Below are 16455 nucleotides of genomic sequence, written 5' to 3'. Positions count from 1 at the left end.
AGGGAGGTGGGGGGGGGGGGGGGGGGAATGTTTAGATCTCTAGACTTTCTATTGGTCCATGTTTAAAAGTTTGGGGTCAGTAAGATTGTGTGTGTTTTGTTTTTTTGTGATCAACTTTTTTCTTTTTAATTTTTTAAATATAAACAAAAAAACATAATTAGAACAAACAATCAAGGAAGGAGGAATAACAGACACATTACCAATAATTTAACAGTCTTGACAAGAAATTTGATTGAAGATTGTTTCTTGAGCACTCAATCGGCATATTAGTATGATTTATGAAGGATCATGTGAAAATGTAGCTTTGCAATCACAGAAATAAATTACATTTTAAATATACATCCAAATAGAAAAGTTATTTGAAATTGTAATATTTTGCAATATTACTGCTTCTACTGTATTTTTTAAATAAATGCCACCCTGTTGAACATAAAAGACTAAGACTTCTTTAAAAACATTTAAAAAAAAAAATCATCAAACACAAACTTTTGAATGGTAGTGAGAACTTCAATAAAAAGGGCTGCTTAACAGTCATGCATTCACAAAATAAATAAATAAAATCAAAATAGTTGTATAGTGTTGTGGAAATCAATACTACAGCAATCTCACACACACACACACACACACACTGAATCCCCTGAAATAGGCATTTAGACACCACTGAAGAGGTGGAAAATAACTGTAGATCTTCTCAGAATTTCCTTCCATCCAAAAGAAATAATTGCAGCTCTATTTCATGGATATAGACGCTATTTTGTTTCCAGCACACTGATAAAAACCTGTGCATCCCTGATGCCTAGAAAAAGCATAACTTGAAGAGTCCAGGAGTTTTTCTTTTAGCTGTTAATGTTCTAAATGACCCTTAAACATTTTAACTTTAAAATGTTTTCTTCTGTAAGTAAATTTTGGATCAAAGCATCTAATAGATAGATAGACAGACAGACAGAGAGATGATCAAAAATACAGTAAAAACTGTAATATTGTGAAATATTAATACCAATACCAATCAGCATATTAGAATGATTTCTGAAGGAACATGTGACTCTGAAGTAATGGAGTAATGATGCTGAAAATTCAGCTTTGTATCACAGGAATAAATCATTATTTAAATATATTAAAACAGAAAATGGTTATTTTAAATAGTAATAATTTTTCCACCTTATTACTCTTTTTACTACATTTTTCATCAAATAAATGCAGCCCTGGTGAGCATAAGACACTTTAAAACACATTTTTGAAAATCTTACCCATCCAAAACTTTTCAATGGTGGTATGGTAACACTTTATTTATTCAGGACCAGTTCTCACTATTAACAAGCATGCATATTACTAGCATATTGGCTGTTTGTTAGTATAAATCACATATTAATGCCTTATTAACTATTTATAAGCAGAAAATTAGGCGTTTATTGAGGCAAAAGTCTTAGTTAATAGTTAGTTAATGGTAAGAATTGGACCTTAAAATTAAGTGTGACCGGTAGGGTAAATAAAGTAATATAATAAATATAATGAATACAAAGTGTTATATTTATAATGATAGGAAATTATGAAGGTGTAACAGGATATGAAAATGTCACTCATCGCTCCCATGAGCACAATGAGGGAAAGTCCTGCTGCATCTAAACTTTAATGTGGTGACAACACAGAGGGACATTGCCACTTATTATGCAAAGTTTCCATGAGAAATGCAAAATTAAAAGTAGAATCTTTCTTGTCTTGAGGAGACTGAATCCTTTCTCTGGTCACACAGAAGAGAGAAGGACAAACCTATGAATGTGTAATGGGAATGATTACACTTACCGCCCCATTACACATACAGGACCAAAAAAATAGGCTAAAACACTAACATTACAGTCATACGCCAGACAATACGCAAACTAATTACGCCTAATAAAATCTATGGGGCCGTATAGCAGAAAGGAAACAACTATTGTGTTTTCCTTGCACCAAGAGTCATAAAACAGGCACGTATACAATGACTCTTTTAACAGCAATGCGAAGGACATTTCATTATCATTACACTAATGCTTCATGGCTAAAATTCAGATGATGTGTAGACAATTGTATCTGCTCTGCATTTCACTGGCATATGAAATGTAATAAATATCTTGCGATGGATAAAGTGCTTCATCCATCCACATAAAACACATTTTAACCGACAGACGGATGAAGCCATCTTTTTCGGAAGTGCAAAAAGCTGGCAAAAAAAAGTCGCACGGCCCCAGGAGTCCAGCAGAAGATTTCAGGGAAATAACTTGTAACAATCAGACACAATTAAGGGATACAGTTTCCTCTCAGCTTCACAGGAAGCAGATGGGAGATGCTGAAAAGTGGGTATAAAACCAGTTCAGGTTTTGACACTGACAAAAGCAAGACCCGCTCGGAGACCATCAGCGGAATGGAGCGGAATGTCTTTGGGGACGTGCAGTGAGAGCGCATTCTGGAAAGGCATCAACAGCGTTGAGTGCTGGATCTGAGTTGGGCTTGTTTTTTTTTTTTACCACAGGCAACAATAGTGATTGTATTAGGGTAAAAGTGTTGGTGAGGTTCTGAATGGATAGGGTGTGATCTCAAACACTGGTGTGGTGCGTGCCAGCTTTTACAGGGCAGGGGTGAGCGATGACTGATTCCTGGAAATGTAGGCAAATAACAGACGTTGCCAACAATTCCAAGGACATATTTGATGTCTTCAAATGTCTAACTACTGTGAAAGTTAGCTAAAGAGGAGGTACAGTTTGAAGACATTCACACTTGACATTTCCACAGTTACCACACAATAATATTCTCAATAATACTATGCCAAAAAGGCACGGCTAGGTGGAACCAACATGTTTCAAAGTTATTTTTCTGTCATGAATGAAAGTGAACTACTGACAAAATCACAGATGATGTGAATATAAAAATATAGATACCATTAACTGATATAAAAATGAAATTAAGTTACAAAATAAAAATATATGTATTAATGTTAAAAATATGCTAAAAATAAAAATCATTTTAATTCAATAGATTTTAACTAGTGCTGTCAAACGATTAATCGCGATTAATCACATCCAAAATAAGTGTCTGTTTGCATAATATATTTGTGTGTGTGTTCTGTGTATATTTATTATGTATACATAAATACACACACATACAGTATATATTTTGAAAATATTTACATGTATTTAAATGTCTATATTTATATTGATATAATTTATATTATAAATAAATATATTTAATATACAAACATAACATATTTTTCTGATATATATACATGCATGTGTTTGTATTTATATATACATAATATTCAAAGTGCACATACATAATGTAAACAAGAACTTTCATTTTGGATGCGATTAATCACGATTAATCGTTTGACGGCACTAATTTGAACATAAAATTAAATATTTAAATGCTAGATTTTTAACATTAATATGCTAAAATAAAATATAAAGTATTCACAAAATGCAATATTTTAATGCTGATATGGTTAAATATAAAATAATACAATAAAATATAAAATAAACAAATAAATGCCCAAATATCTAAGATATTCTTGTCATTTAATAAGGTGCCAAGTCTTTTATTTTCCTGATTTATCGTCAGACAGAAGTAAAAACAGCACATTTCACCTCAAGCCGAACATTTTGCGCTATATTTCAAGTATGTAGCGCAAACATGCAAGTGAGGTTATCTGTCCAGAAATGTTAATTATATTGATGAAAACTTGAAAAAAAAAAATTCCTCATTCATTTTGTTGCACCTGGTTAGGGCTGAAATCTGAACCAAACTGTTGTTTTTTGGATCAAAATCCTTTAATTAAAAGCTACAGGGACTCACCTGCTGGTTGTTCCTGTCCGTTTTCCACATCGTGAATCCACTGAAGGATGTTCTTAGCCATTAGGGGGCGCTCTGGGGGGAAAAGGAACACCTCTTCTCCAGTTTTTAACCGTGACATCACCAAAACAGGAAGTGGAGGTACAAAGCCAAGATACTTTTCCAGGATAGACCTCCCGACAGGTGTCCGACCTCTAAAACAATGAAACCCCATAGATGACAATTAACAAAGGGTTTGCTTAAAGTGAATGCATTTTGATTAATGTGTCTAACAGATCATGTTCCTCACAGATGGATCCAACATGGCAGGAAGGAATCCAGCTGTCCAGAGCTCAGCAGTTGCTTTATCTCTGCTAAAGCCTTCATACTCTCTGTACTGTCCTCCTTTCCGATAAAAAGCAGCAGCAAAGGTTTCCCAAGCTCCAAATACCATGGAAGATTCTCCACGGTCAGTTCAGGCTTTAATGCAAAACACAACATATTTTCATCTTATTAGAGAGTTTTTTGCAAAGGAACAAAGGCGACTTTTATTGCAATAAGATGGAATTTTGAGAAGGAGTGTATTTTCCCACCAAGTGTGAAGGGGCATGTAGGGATGAATTATTTCACTTTCCTATTTTTTAAATGTAGTTGTTGTTTTTGTAAATTGAAATGTATTGCCATATCAGCTTCACAAGCTATTACATGGCAGATACAGATTCAACATTCAACAATATAATAAAATAAATATATAATTATAAGTACAAATATTTTATAAAATTCTTCATATAAAATTCAATTTTTCAGAAATTCAATTCAGAAAAAGTCTGTAAGAGATTCTTTAAATTGTAAAAGTTTTTCTGGGTCCGTTTAAAAAAATAAGTCCTTCATATCACATTTCATATAAATAAGTTATGAACAAGCTTATGTATGTACTATTATTAATATTATTTATTAGTATTCATTTTGAATTGGCTTTTATTTTTATAGTTTCAGTTTTCCTTTGAATTATAGTTTGTTTTAATAATTTTGTTATCAGCTTTTTTATTTGTAATATTTTTACAAATATTTTTTATGTAGCTTTAATTTATTTTTATTTCAGTTTTAGATAACTTTAGACATTCAACTGAAATTTATTTTATTTCAGTGTTTTTCAACAAATTTTTATATATGTAATTTGTTACAATTAATTAAAACAAATTTAATAGTTTGTTTTAGTGTACAACAACAACACTGTTAACTACGTCAATGTGGAGAGCCAGTCAATTCATGTTACTTAAATTCCAGTAAAACACATGTGATTCCAATATAAAGTACCATTGAGCAACTGAAACACGTGGTAAATTTGCAACTATTTTCTCAAAACAACTTACGAAACGATCCAGCTCCACTTGTTTTATAAGTGAGACAAGGTCCGTTGGTGAGGATGATGGGAGAGAATAGACCTCATAAGGAACTCCAGGGCTGCGGGACACCAGTAGAGCAGGCAGGTTTACTGACAGTCCCTCCACCCTAATCAAATACAGAGCAGTCAGCTGGAACGCTTTCTTACATCACACTGAAGTCCACACATGTATCATCTTGTTAAGACACTTACAATTTATTTGAATGCAAGGTATAATCTCAAGTATATTACATCATCAAAATAGTTGTGGTGAAACTGTCAGATACCATTGCTCTGCCTCTTTGTGGGCAAACAGCCCAAGAATTGTCTCTCCTCTGAGGAGTCTTGCAGCTTCTTCAAATGAAGTTACACCTAAGACATAAAGAGCACATGATTGACAAGTTCCTGTGCATATGTAACAAGTTATGCAATACATGCTGCACCCATAAAATACATTTTGATTGCCATGCTATAAAAAACAAATGTTATTATACAAGCGGTGTAACATTTGAAGAGGTCATGTAGTATATTTTTATTTTATTTGTTCCCTGCAAGTCAATAACAGAGGTAATTTGGTTTTTAAATGTCCATTTTCTGCATCCGTCTGACCATCAAAATTAAACCGGCTGCTGTGGTTTTAAAGGGATAGTTCACCCAAAAATTAAAATTCTGTCATTATTTACTCACCCTCACGTCATTTCAAACTTGTATGACTTATTTTCTTTAAAATACCTTCTTCCGTGTTCCACAGAAGGTGGAAATTCATGAATGTGTGGGATGACACAAGGGTGAGTAAATAATGACAGAACTTTTATTTTTGGATGAACTACCTTTTAATATTTTTATGTAAACCCTCACTGTTTCTAATGCTGGGATTTTTCAGAAGGTTATTAAGGGTGCAGCAGGTGCTACACAAAACCAAGATAAGCACCATTTACTCTTTTCATTAGTTCTTCTGGTGCTCAGGCTTGGAAATCACCATCCACTTTCATCCACTTCATGGAAAACAGAAGCTCAGACATTCTGCATAGCAGTTCTTGTGCATTTCACAGAAAAATAATTTATTTGTAGTGCCACAAGAGAATCAAAGGCTATTTTATAGCCAGATTAAAGTAGTTTTTAAATGATTTTCTTATAGTATTACAATAAAAACTACACTACTGCTCAAAGGTTTGGTCAGATTTTTAAATTTTTTTTTAAAAGTCTCATATTCTCACCAAGACTGCATTTATTTACAGTAAAAAAAAGGAAAAACAAAATACAGTAAAAACAGTAATATTACAAGATGCTATTACAATTTAAAATAATTGTTTTCTATTTGAATACATGTAATTTATTCCTTTGATAGTGTCACATGATCCTTCAGAAATCATTCTAATATGCTGATTTGGTGCTCAATTATTATTGATGCTGAGAACAGTTTTGCTGCTTAATATTTTTGTGGAAATGACGTATTTTAAATTCATAATTCTTTGGTGAATAGAAACGTCAAAAGTTCAATAAAACTATCTTAACAATGTGAAAGTCTTTACTGTCATTTGTTATTAATTTTATGGATCCTTGCTAAATAAATGAATCCAACCTTTCGATAGTAGTGAATATAAGGTCTTTCAATTTTCGATTTGATGAAAATTCTACATTTTTCCTGGTAAAACTTCAAAAAAAAAAAATCTAATAAAAGTGTTTTTCTAAAACAAAAAGTGCCTCACAGAAGAAGAATATGGGGTTGTAGCATGACAGTAAATCATTTTGAGTGAACTACTCCTTTTAGGTTTATACATGTATATATATACTCTATCTATCACATAGCAGTGACTCCTGGGAAAGTTGGCTTACCCATGTCATGTGTTGAACTGAAAAGGCCCAGCACCCTGACAGGGGTCAGATACATATGTTTACTGTACAAATCTCCCTCCAAGAACGACATCACCTCAGCAGAGGAGGAGAGAAGGTAAGGATTGGAGACCAGACTCCTGCAACAACAAAAGTAACTCATTAATAAACATTAGGTGTGAAATGTTCAACTGAGATAATCTTGATTAAAGACTATTGGCTTTCTGTGTGGGAATCTAGGCAGCACCTTTTACGATTTACGATCACTGCACTGTTGTCTTGGGAGCATCTATTAATTGATTTTTGATGGTGCTCTACAGATAAAACACTACAGTTGCCTTTATCAACTCACAGCCATATAAGAACATATAAAAGAAGGTCAGTGTGGAGGCACAAACTGCAAACGTGCTCTTCAATCACCAGGCCTCTCATTTAAAAAAGACAGCCCACTTTCAGGTTAATCCTGAGTGACGGAGACTAAATCCCACCCTGACGATCTGACCTTGTGTGGGTAAGAGGACACAATACTCACAGTAGTATGAACCTGTGTAGGCTCTTGGTTCCCAGCATTCCCTTATAGAGCTGAGCCGCAGCCATGGGCCGGTAGATCAGAACGGTGGGGAAGGAAGTGACATTGTGATCACTGCAAATGTCAGTCCATTCGCCACAGTTTACTGCCGCCAACTTTACCCCATTCATACCTGAACATGATAAAGAAAGAGACAGAGCAAAAAAGAAAGAGACAGAGGGATGTGGTTTTAACATACTGTATGCTGATATTACTTCCACAAGTCTTTGACTGAAGTTTGTGCACATTTTTAACATAACATGTGATGTCAGATGATAAAATGGACACAAAATTTGTGCATTTTTCTTTTAATTATGCAATCTTGAGGTGTGAAAAAATTTTTGCCATTAATTCAATGTAATTTATAATTCGATGTAAATTAAGTTAAAAATAAATAAACAAAATTCTGCAAAATAAAACAAAAAAGCCATACATATTGACATAAAGGTAAGTAAATAATGACCAAATTTTCATTTTTTATTTAACTTCATTAAATCTAATTATTTAAAAAAAAAAAAGCAATAAAGGATAGAGGAAATCGCTTAATATAGCAACTGAAAATCACAGACAAGTCTGTTAAAAATCATTACAAAAATGGCTCAGAAAAGGGATGTTAGTCCTAAGAAAAATCATTTGTTTGCAGATTCCACTTGGTTTTATATTTTATTATCTAATGCAATGACTTAAGTGTCCAAATACTTTTTGAGGCCAGTCTAAAAGCAAAACAATTTATTATGTAGAGATCGAGAATGACTGTTTCTTTAATATTATCTGAAAATGGATTCCATCAAATGAATCAATAAAGAAAAAAAATTCGACATAACTCCATTTACAGAATTTCTGGCAATTGTGTTCATCATTGAAATGCTTTTACCTTCAAGTGCATCCGCCACCTCTATATATGACTGAATGAAAGCCATACAGACAGCATCCCCTAGAGGACAAAAGTGGATATATCAGGGTAGATTCGTCTTACACATCAACTATAATAATAATACAAAAAAGTAAAACTCACATTTAAAATAGAACAGCACCACTGTGATATCATTCTGTGTGACTGTTATTTGAAAAGTGTCTGAAGTGAGCTCAATAACAGACTCCAAATCCAGCATAAGATCACGGTCTCTGTACACAGACTCGGACACCTCATCATCGAGAATATCTGGATAAATTCAACATCTTTAGAAGCAGTTCAAAACCACTGGAACCATTATACTAGTTAGCAATGACTGCATAGGTGGCATCCTACCAAGATCTGACCAATGTTCCTCATCTTCCTCTTCGTCTTCGAACTTGTGTTCTTGCAAAAGTTCTTCTTTGAAAAGTTTCACAACCCCTTCAGCGCTATTCAGGGTAAAATATTTCACATCCTGTTGAGAAAAGCTTTTGTTAAAAACAGATTTGTCAAATAATCACAATCACACAACACATTCAAAAGGTTAAACTGACCTCCTGTGGGAGTCTGTAAGCAGCGTTGTATTTCAGCGAAGTTTTCACGTTCGGACCGTCCCTGAAAAACGAAGAGGAAAAAAAAAAAAATCAAAATCAAGAGGGAGATACTTTGTTGACTGAAAATAAGATCTGTGGAAGTCAGTTTGGAGATGTGTATTGGATGTTGTATGGATATATCAAAACTGACCCAATTTACTAAAAATAGTAAAAATGTCCCTACTCGTATTGTGCATGAGTCATTATAGTGCATCCTTTGCCCAAAAACATTCCCTTTCATGATCTTCACCATAATATAAAAACTTCCTATACTTCTTATTTTTATTTCATGGGAAAATAATATCAAATTTCTCCCCTCCAAATCAATTCCAGATAGATAAAACTCAAGAAACCCACCCTAACTTACTTGGTAACGACAATTAACAAGTGTAGGTAATATGATAGTTAACATGTCTAACAATGATTAATACTTTTGTTTTTATTAATATTGGACAATGTTTAGTTTTTTTATACACTGAAACACTGTTAACATAGAAATGTGTAAATGTTAACATTTGTCAGTTGTAAACTAATTTGTCAATTTATTTATAAATTATTGTAGTTGAATTACTGAAATAAATGAACTTTTCCACGACATTCTAATTTATTGAGATGCACCTGTATATAAAACTTTTTGGACACATATTAATGCTTTTATTCAGCAAGGATGCATTAAACTGATCAAGCGTGAACGTAAAGATATTTAAACTTACAAAACATTTCTAATAAATGCTGTTATTTTTATCTTTATATGCAAGAAAAGAATCTTGAAAAAATGTATCACGTTTTCTACAAAAATATTAAGCAGCATAATAAAATGTTATTTAATATAATATTACGCAGCTTAATAAAATATTAAGCCATGTTTTCAACATCGATAATGATAAGAAATGTTTTTGGATCAACAAATATTAGATTGATTTCTGAAGGATCATGTGACACTGAAGACTGGAGTAATGATGCAGAAAATTCAGCTTTGCATCACAGAAATAAATTATGTTTTAAAATATACTAAAACAGAGAAAACTGTTAATTTTAATTGTAATAATATTTCACAATATTTCTGTTTTTACTCAATTTTTGAACAAATAACATCATAATCTTCACACCCTAAAAACCCACCTATTATTTGCAACCTAACCTGTCTTTGATATTTTTATTAATTATCAAGTGCTCATAATGTTGTAACAACTCTCGTTCTTTTTTGCTACCTTTTCAGACCGTAAAGAAAATTCAGCTTTGCATCACAGGAATAAATTATGTTTTAAAATATGTTCAAATAGACAATAAATATTTGAAATCATAATTTCTCACAATATTTCTTTTTTATTGTATTTTTGAAAAAAAAAAAAAAAAACATCTGACCAGTTAGTTTTATATACTTTAAGTATAGCATATCTCTTATACAGTATATATAAGGTTTTATATACTGTATTTGTATATAACATATATTACATAATAGGCCATTTATAAAAAGTGAAATATTATAAACATTAACACAGACAATAATAAAAAACTAAATGTGACCCTTGACCACAAAACCAGTCGCTGGGATATATTTGTAGCAATAGCCAAAAATACATTGTATGGGTCAAAATTATTGATTTTTCTTTTATGCCAAAAATCATTAGGATGTTAAGTCAAAATTAATGTTCCATGAATATATTTTGTAAATTTCCGACCATAAATATATTAAAACTTAATTGATGATTAGTAATATGCATGGCTAAGAACTTCATTTGGACAAATTTAAAGGCGATTTTCTCAATATTTTGATTTTTTTTTGCACCCTCAGATTCCAGATTTTCAAATAGTTGTATCTCGGCCAAATATTGTTCTATCCTAAAAAATGGAAAGCTTATTTATTCAGCTTTCAGGTGATTTATAAATCTCAATTTCGAAAAATTGACACTTAAGACTGGTTTTGTGGTCCAGGGTCACAAATAAATAATAAAAATAATATGAGTAATAAAAAATATTTTTTGGTTCACAACATCCAATGCTTTAGCTAATTGCTGATTGTAAAGTGTTGCCCATGGAATCTTGTTACATGAATATATGAAATGCAGTATTGTTTTTGTTGCCGTCATCAGTACCTGTGAATGACCACTACTCCGACCTCCCCGCGGAGCTGCAGGGCGAGAGTTTGAGCGGTGGCCCAGTCCAGCTGCTGGGTTTGTAGCTGAGAAAACAGATACAGCACGGGCACACCGAGGTGCATATGAACCACATCTACGTCAGACGGGTCCAGCACTGCCTCTGTCTGCCAGAAAACAAGTCCACAATCAAACATAACAGATATGGAACTGAAGTGAGAATCAGAATTCCAACTCCTTTTTATTGTATCTGGTATTAATGACAGGAAGTTGAAGATGCTTTCTCACCACTAGAGGGGCTTCCATCAGTTGCAGGAAGGTGTGTATGTTGATGGTGTTGAGTGGTTTCCTCATTGGAATGCTGGGACACGGATCAGACCGCCTGGACACACCTTTACAGTGCAGAAACCACAGCCATGCTTGAGAGGAAGAGGGATCGACGACCCTTTGAAGGATAACAGAAGATTCATTTGAGAGGCACTGAAGTACTAGAAGAATTTGTTATCATTTATATCAAATTTTTGAAATGTCTATTAATGCAATTAATGTTCATATATTGTGGTAGTTGGCAAGGTTTTTATAGTTAAATAAAACCATAAATTAAACCCGATTTTAAATTTGTAATCACATTTTTTGCTACTTGACATAAAATAAACAAACTGAAATAATATAAAGTTTTTGTTATATTTTATTTAATTTATTTCTGTTATATATTACTTTATTTCAAGTAAAAAAAATGTGGTTACAAATGTAAAATGTGATCACATTTTATGGTTTTAGTTAACTATAATAACCCTGTCAACGACCACAAAATATTCAACAAGGCAACATTTCTCATTTTAATAAACTAAAACTAATAAATAAAATTATTAAAAACTACACAGACCTATTTAAAAATAAAACCACGTTTTAAAAAAAAAATAAAAATGACAAATCATACGACAAAATTACTAATCTAAACTAAAATGTAAGTGAAAACATAAAATATTACAATAAAATATCAACAAAAACTATAATAGAATAGCAATGATACAAAAATAACACTGGTCGTTGGATATCCAAACAAGTGATGAGAAGTTTAGAACAACTTTGGAAACACCTTGTTGCCATATTTTTCATAATTATAGTTGTCTATGGCAACATAAAAAATGTCATGCATCACATCTCTGTTCATTTTATGATTTGAGTACCTTAATAAGGACTGAAATTATATTGCTCCTTAAGAGTAATATAAAACTTACCCCATATGTTTTAGAACCAAAGTGCCAGTCGTCTGGACAAACTGGTATTTGGTTCCATACACAAACGCTGCCTCCATCAAAGCTCGGTGCTCTATCTCGACAAAAAAACAACAAGAGATATATAATATTGCTTCATTCCAACCAAGACAATGGACTATAGAGAATATAGAGATCGTACCTGGAAGGCCAAGCACTGGTATGTGACCGACCACAATGTCACTGTTTTGTTTGGCCGCGCTCTCCACACGCAGCAGCTCAGCAGGTGTGTGCACATAACGGACTTCATTGAAGAGGACAGAGCTTTATGGAGGAAATAAGGCACACATTCAAAGGTCAACTGGTCAAGGCCATCACTGTAGTTCCACCAGCCGAAATATCCACATCGTTAAATGTTGGTGGTGCTACTGTAAAAGTTTTAAATAAAGGAACTCACAAAAGCACATGAGAAACAATTGCATTGACGTCAAATACGGTATCGATGTCGAAACTCCTCAGGACCTCAGAGCCTCTGGAATGATAAAAGATAAAAAAGCTTTTGGGCCGTTCCGAACCTGTATGACCATATGGAGTTAACGGATCATTTTTATATTTCGCAAAAAATATATATACTTGGCAAAAAATATACATAAACATTTGGCTAAACATCTCATGTTTCAACAATGAAAGATTTTGAATTGTTTTTAAAAGAGGTGTCTTAAGGCTGCATTTATTTGATCAAAAATAAAGTAAAAACAGTAATTTTGTGAAATATTTGTACATTATATAACAACAAAAATGTTTTATAACATTTTTTAACAACAACAAATAACTGTTTTATATTTAATATATTTAAAAATGTTACATCAAAGCGGAATTTTTTTTTAGCAGCCATTACACATTACTCTTCAGTGTCACACGATGCTTCAAAAATCATTCTAATATGCTGATTTGCTGCTCAAGAAACATTTCTTAATATTACCAATGTTGGAAACAGTTGTGCAACTTAATATTTTTGCAGAAACCATAAATTTTTCAGGATTCTTTGATAAACAGAACGTTCAAAAGTACACTTATTTGAAACAGAATCTTTTGTAACATTATAAATGACTTCACTGTAACTTTGAATCAATTTAATGAATATTCAAAAATCTTACTAACCCCAACATTTTGAATGTATATAATGATGTGAGGGTAAAGTTCATAAACGTTTACCTGAACAAATATGCCTTGGTCATTAGCTTTTCTCCTGTGCAGTAGTTTGCTATAGCATCTTCAGAACAGTTCACCTGTAAAAACAATCAGTCATCCAAGCTGATATTACTGCATTATAGTCAACCATCATGTACAAAATAACTAGACATCAGAAAGCTCCTTCTTCTGACATTCTGGTGAGACCTGAAATGAGATTTTGCTCACCTTCACAACAGATATTCCATAGTCCTGTAGGGCATCAGCTGACATCTCAAGCTGCTCCATGAACAGTTTGATGGTTGGATTGACTGCAAGTAGAACTATAGCTTATGTAATAGCCTATGAACTTTAATAATTAACTTTATACGTTTTTTGACACCTCAAATGCATTGATTCAGCAGATACGCTGATGTGCTGATCTGACAAATGACTCTTGCTTAGCTTTGCACATTGTGATAACGGTTCTGCAATCATCTGCAACACATTTATCAAAGTCTCACCATGATTTCCAAAGTATATAAAGGACGTCTTCCCTGTGTGCATCCTCTCCATGAAGCTCTGACTGGAATCTTCTATCAGTTTGGAGGAACATTGCTCTGATGTTAGGCTAAATAAAAACGCAATCAAATAGACGATGCACATGGTGCCTACTTAATGAACCTTTAACTTACATCCATTTACATTAGTTCATATTAAGGATGAGCCCAGTAAAAACTGGTACACAAAGAATATATCCATATTCAGTCAAAACAACTCGCCTGGGCTGTGCTACTAAATGCATCAGTCATACCCTAACAAATAAAATTTTTAAGGGCAACCTATTAAAAAAATATATATAGTCATTTTGACTATACAAAATCCAATAGGTTAATGTTTACCGGTCAGTGTTACAAATCTAAGTACTGAAAATTTACATCCTCGAACACTAAAACAACATGCGCAGACGTTGTCCATTTAAATTTGTGGGGAGGGTTTAACGGTGAGCTGAACACCAATCAGAAAGCTAAAAATACAAAGATGTCCAGTGCGAAAACCAATGAGAATTAAGTAGGCGGAGGGCTCATGGCTCAGCGGCGAAAGTCGTTTGAAAAGCCTGTCATTTTGGCTCCAATGTAACGGCCTGTTTCTATCCACCGCTATTTCAACTGAGAGACAATATGGCGACTAAAGCGCGTTGGTTTCCAGCTTCGTCCTATTGGCCAGTACGCGTGATCGCATTTGATAATCGCTTTTTTTTTTTTTACGAGTTGTTTTTCTTTGCTCGGAGGGAGCTGCCTTGCAGAGATTTGGGGATTTCTTCCCCTATACTTATTTGCTTTTCATTCCTTTCTTACAAAACATGCATTGCATGCATAAACCACAGCTTTGTACACCCGTCAATTTATAAACAAATTATCCAATTATTTTGCATACTGTTATGTTAGCTATTAAAATAAAATCTTACAAATGTAACCACTGCAAGCTCACAAAAACAACATGCGCAAACGTCCAAGCATTATTTCAAAAACAACAATGCCGATACTCTGAAAATTAAAAATGTAGAACTCCAGAGGCAGGACACCCAAAAGACAAATGATTGGTCTCTCAAAAAAGTAGGCGGCAGTGTAAATTGCTTTTCGGCGAACGTACTTGAAAAGCCTCTCATTTTGGCTCGAATGTAACAGAATTTTTCCATTCAGCACTATTCAACCGAGAGCCAACATGGCGACAGAACCGCGTCAGATTCTAGCCTTTTCTCATTGGTCAGTAGGCGGGGCCAGAGCAGCAACGCTAGCCAGCTGATCGCTTCTTTTCTAGCGCTAGAGTTGTTTTTTCTTAGCTCGGAGGGAGCTGCCTTGCAGAGATTGGGGACTCTGCTGTTTTTTTTAATTGTTTGTTTTCCACATCTTGCTTATAAACATCCGAGAATTGCTTTAAAGTTTATTCCATACGACAACAACTTAGGGCAGCCTGTAGTTTTTCATTTTCAGCTCATATGTCATTTGTAATTAAGTTTGACGTTATTCAATTGCTCCTAATTTCAAAACGTCTGCATGAAAAGTTTCATGGGAAGGAATACGGTAGAGCGTTGTGGATAAGTCGACGTGATAGCGAGCATCCCGTCGATATGTTGTTTTTACTAGAAAACCAGGTCAGTGTCAGTGTTTGGACGGACTCATCCTCCGCCGAACTGATCCAGGCTGCGGTTCCCCCGTCTGTGCAGCTCGGTCTCACGGTTCTCTACACGGTTTTGTATTCGCTGCTCTTCGTGTTTGTTTACCTGCAGCTCTGGTTGGTTCTGCACTACGGACACAAGCGCTTCAGCTACCAGAGTGTTTTTCTCTTTCTGTGTTTGCTCTGGTCGGCTTTGAGGACGACACTATTCTCTTTCTACTTTAAAAATGTTGTTCAAGCAAACCAGCTTCAGCCTTTGCCGTTCTGGCTCCTGTATTGTTTTCCAGTCTGCCTGCAGTTCTTCACCCTGTGTCTGCTCAACCTTTATTTTGCTCAGGTAAGTCCCACTTTGCTGTTTTCCCAATTTGTTTTTGTTTTGCAATGTATTACACACCCTCAAAATCTTTATGATGGTTGGTGGTCTAATTAACATACAAAATCAGTGTAATTTGTTATATAGAGAGAATATGAATCCTTTTGCATTTAGTTAGAGTTCCATTTCTATGCAACTCGCATCTAAGTGGGTCCCTCCCACCAAATGTGTTTACTTCGTGTGACTGACTTGGAGCTTCATGCTGTAATTGTGATTAAAAGCATCGGCATACTGTCATACAGGCAAATTACTTTGTTTAAGACATTTAGAGACATTCATCATTTTCATGATACTGGGACAAGAGCACAGCTGGAGGTCATCAGTTTCTGTTCAAATCCCTCTGCTTGGCC

At 33.9% G+C, this 16455-nt stretch overlaps 1 protein-coding gene across 4 annotated transcripts in view; it reads right to left on the bottom strand.

The window, feature by feature from the left end:
• The window catches only part of txndc16 (thioredoxin domain containing 16), an 18366-nt gene extending 2301 nt beyond the window's left edge, over positions 1–16065 (bottom strand). The window contains exons 1-19 of one of the 4 annotated variants that reach the window (XM_016492403.1): positions 14250–16065; positions 14079–14150; positions 13804–13886; positions 13600–13673; positions 12842–12916; positions 12587–12708; positions 12409–12499; positions 11456–11612; positions 11168–11334; positions 9033–9093; positions 8833–8953; positions 8599–8745; positions 8458–8517; positions 7548–7716; positions 7019–7155; positions 5470–5554; positions 5172–5310; positions 4109–4278; positions 3823–4013 (exon numbers count right to left, since the gene is read on the bottom strand). In XM_016492403.1, coding sequence (XP_016347889.1) covers positions 3823–4013; positions 4109–4278; positions 5172–5310; positions 5470–5554; positions 7019–7155; positions 7548–7716; positions 8458–8517; positions 8599–8745; positions 8833–8953; positions 9033–9093; positions 11168–11334; positions 11456–11612; positions 12409–12499; positions 12587–12708; positions 12842–12916; positions 13600–13673; positions 13804–13886; positions 14079–14130 — 2101 coding nt within the window. In that variant the 5' untranslated portion in view covers positions 14131–14150; positions 14250–16065. Of the gene's footprint in view, positions 1–3822; positions 4014–4108; positions 4279–5171; positions 5311–5469; positions 5555–7018; positions 7156–7547; positions 7717–8457; positions 8518–8598; positions 8746–8832; positions 8954–9032; positions 9094–11167; positions 11335–11455; positions 11613–12408; positions 12500–12586; positions 12709–12841; positions 12917–13599; positions 13674–13803; positions 13887–14078 lie in introns of all 4 variants that reach the window. The other 3 variants (XM_016492402.1, XM_016492401.1, XM_016492404.1) reach the window with 3 other exon arrangements.
• Positions 16066–16455: the final 390 nt, after the last annotated feature.

This window comes from Sinocyclocheilus anshuiensis, unplaced genomic scaffold (genome assembly GCF_001515605.1).
Source record: "Sinocyclocheilus anshuiensis isolate Anshui unplaced genomic scaffold, SAMN03320099.WGS_v1.1 scaffold222, whole genome shotgun sequence".
NCBI classification, from domain to species: Eukaryota; Metazoa; Chordata; class Actinopteri; order Cypriniformes; family Cyprinidae; genus Sinocyclocheilus; species Sinocyclocheilus anshuiensis.
Note: the sequence above shows the minus strand (reverse complement) of the source record. Positions and strands in the feature narration are given on the sequence as shown.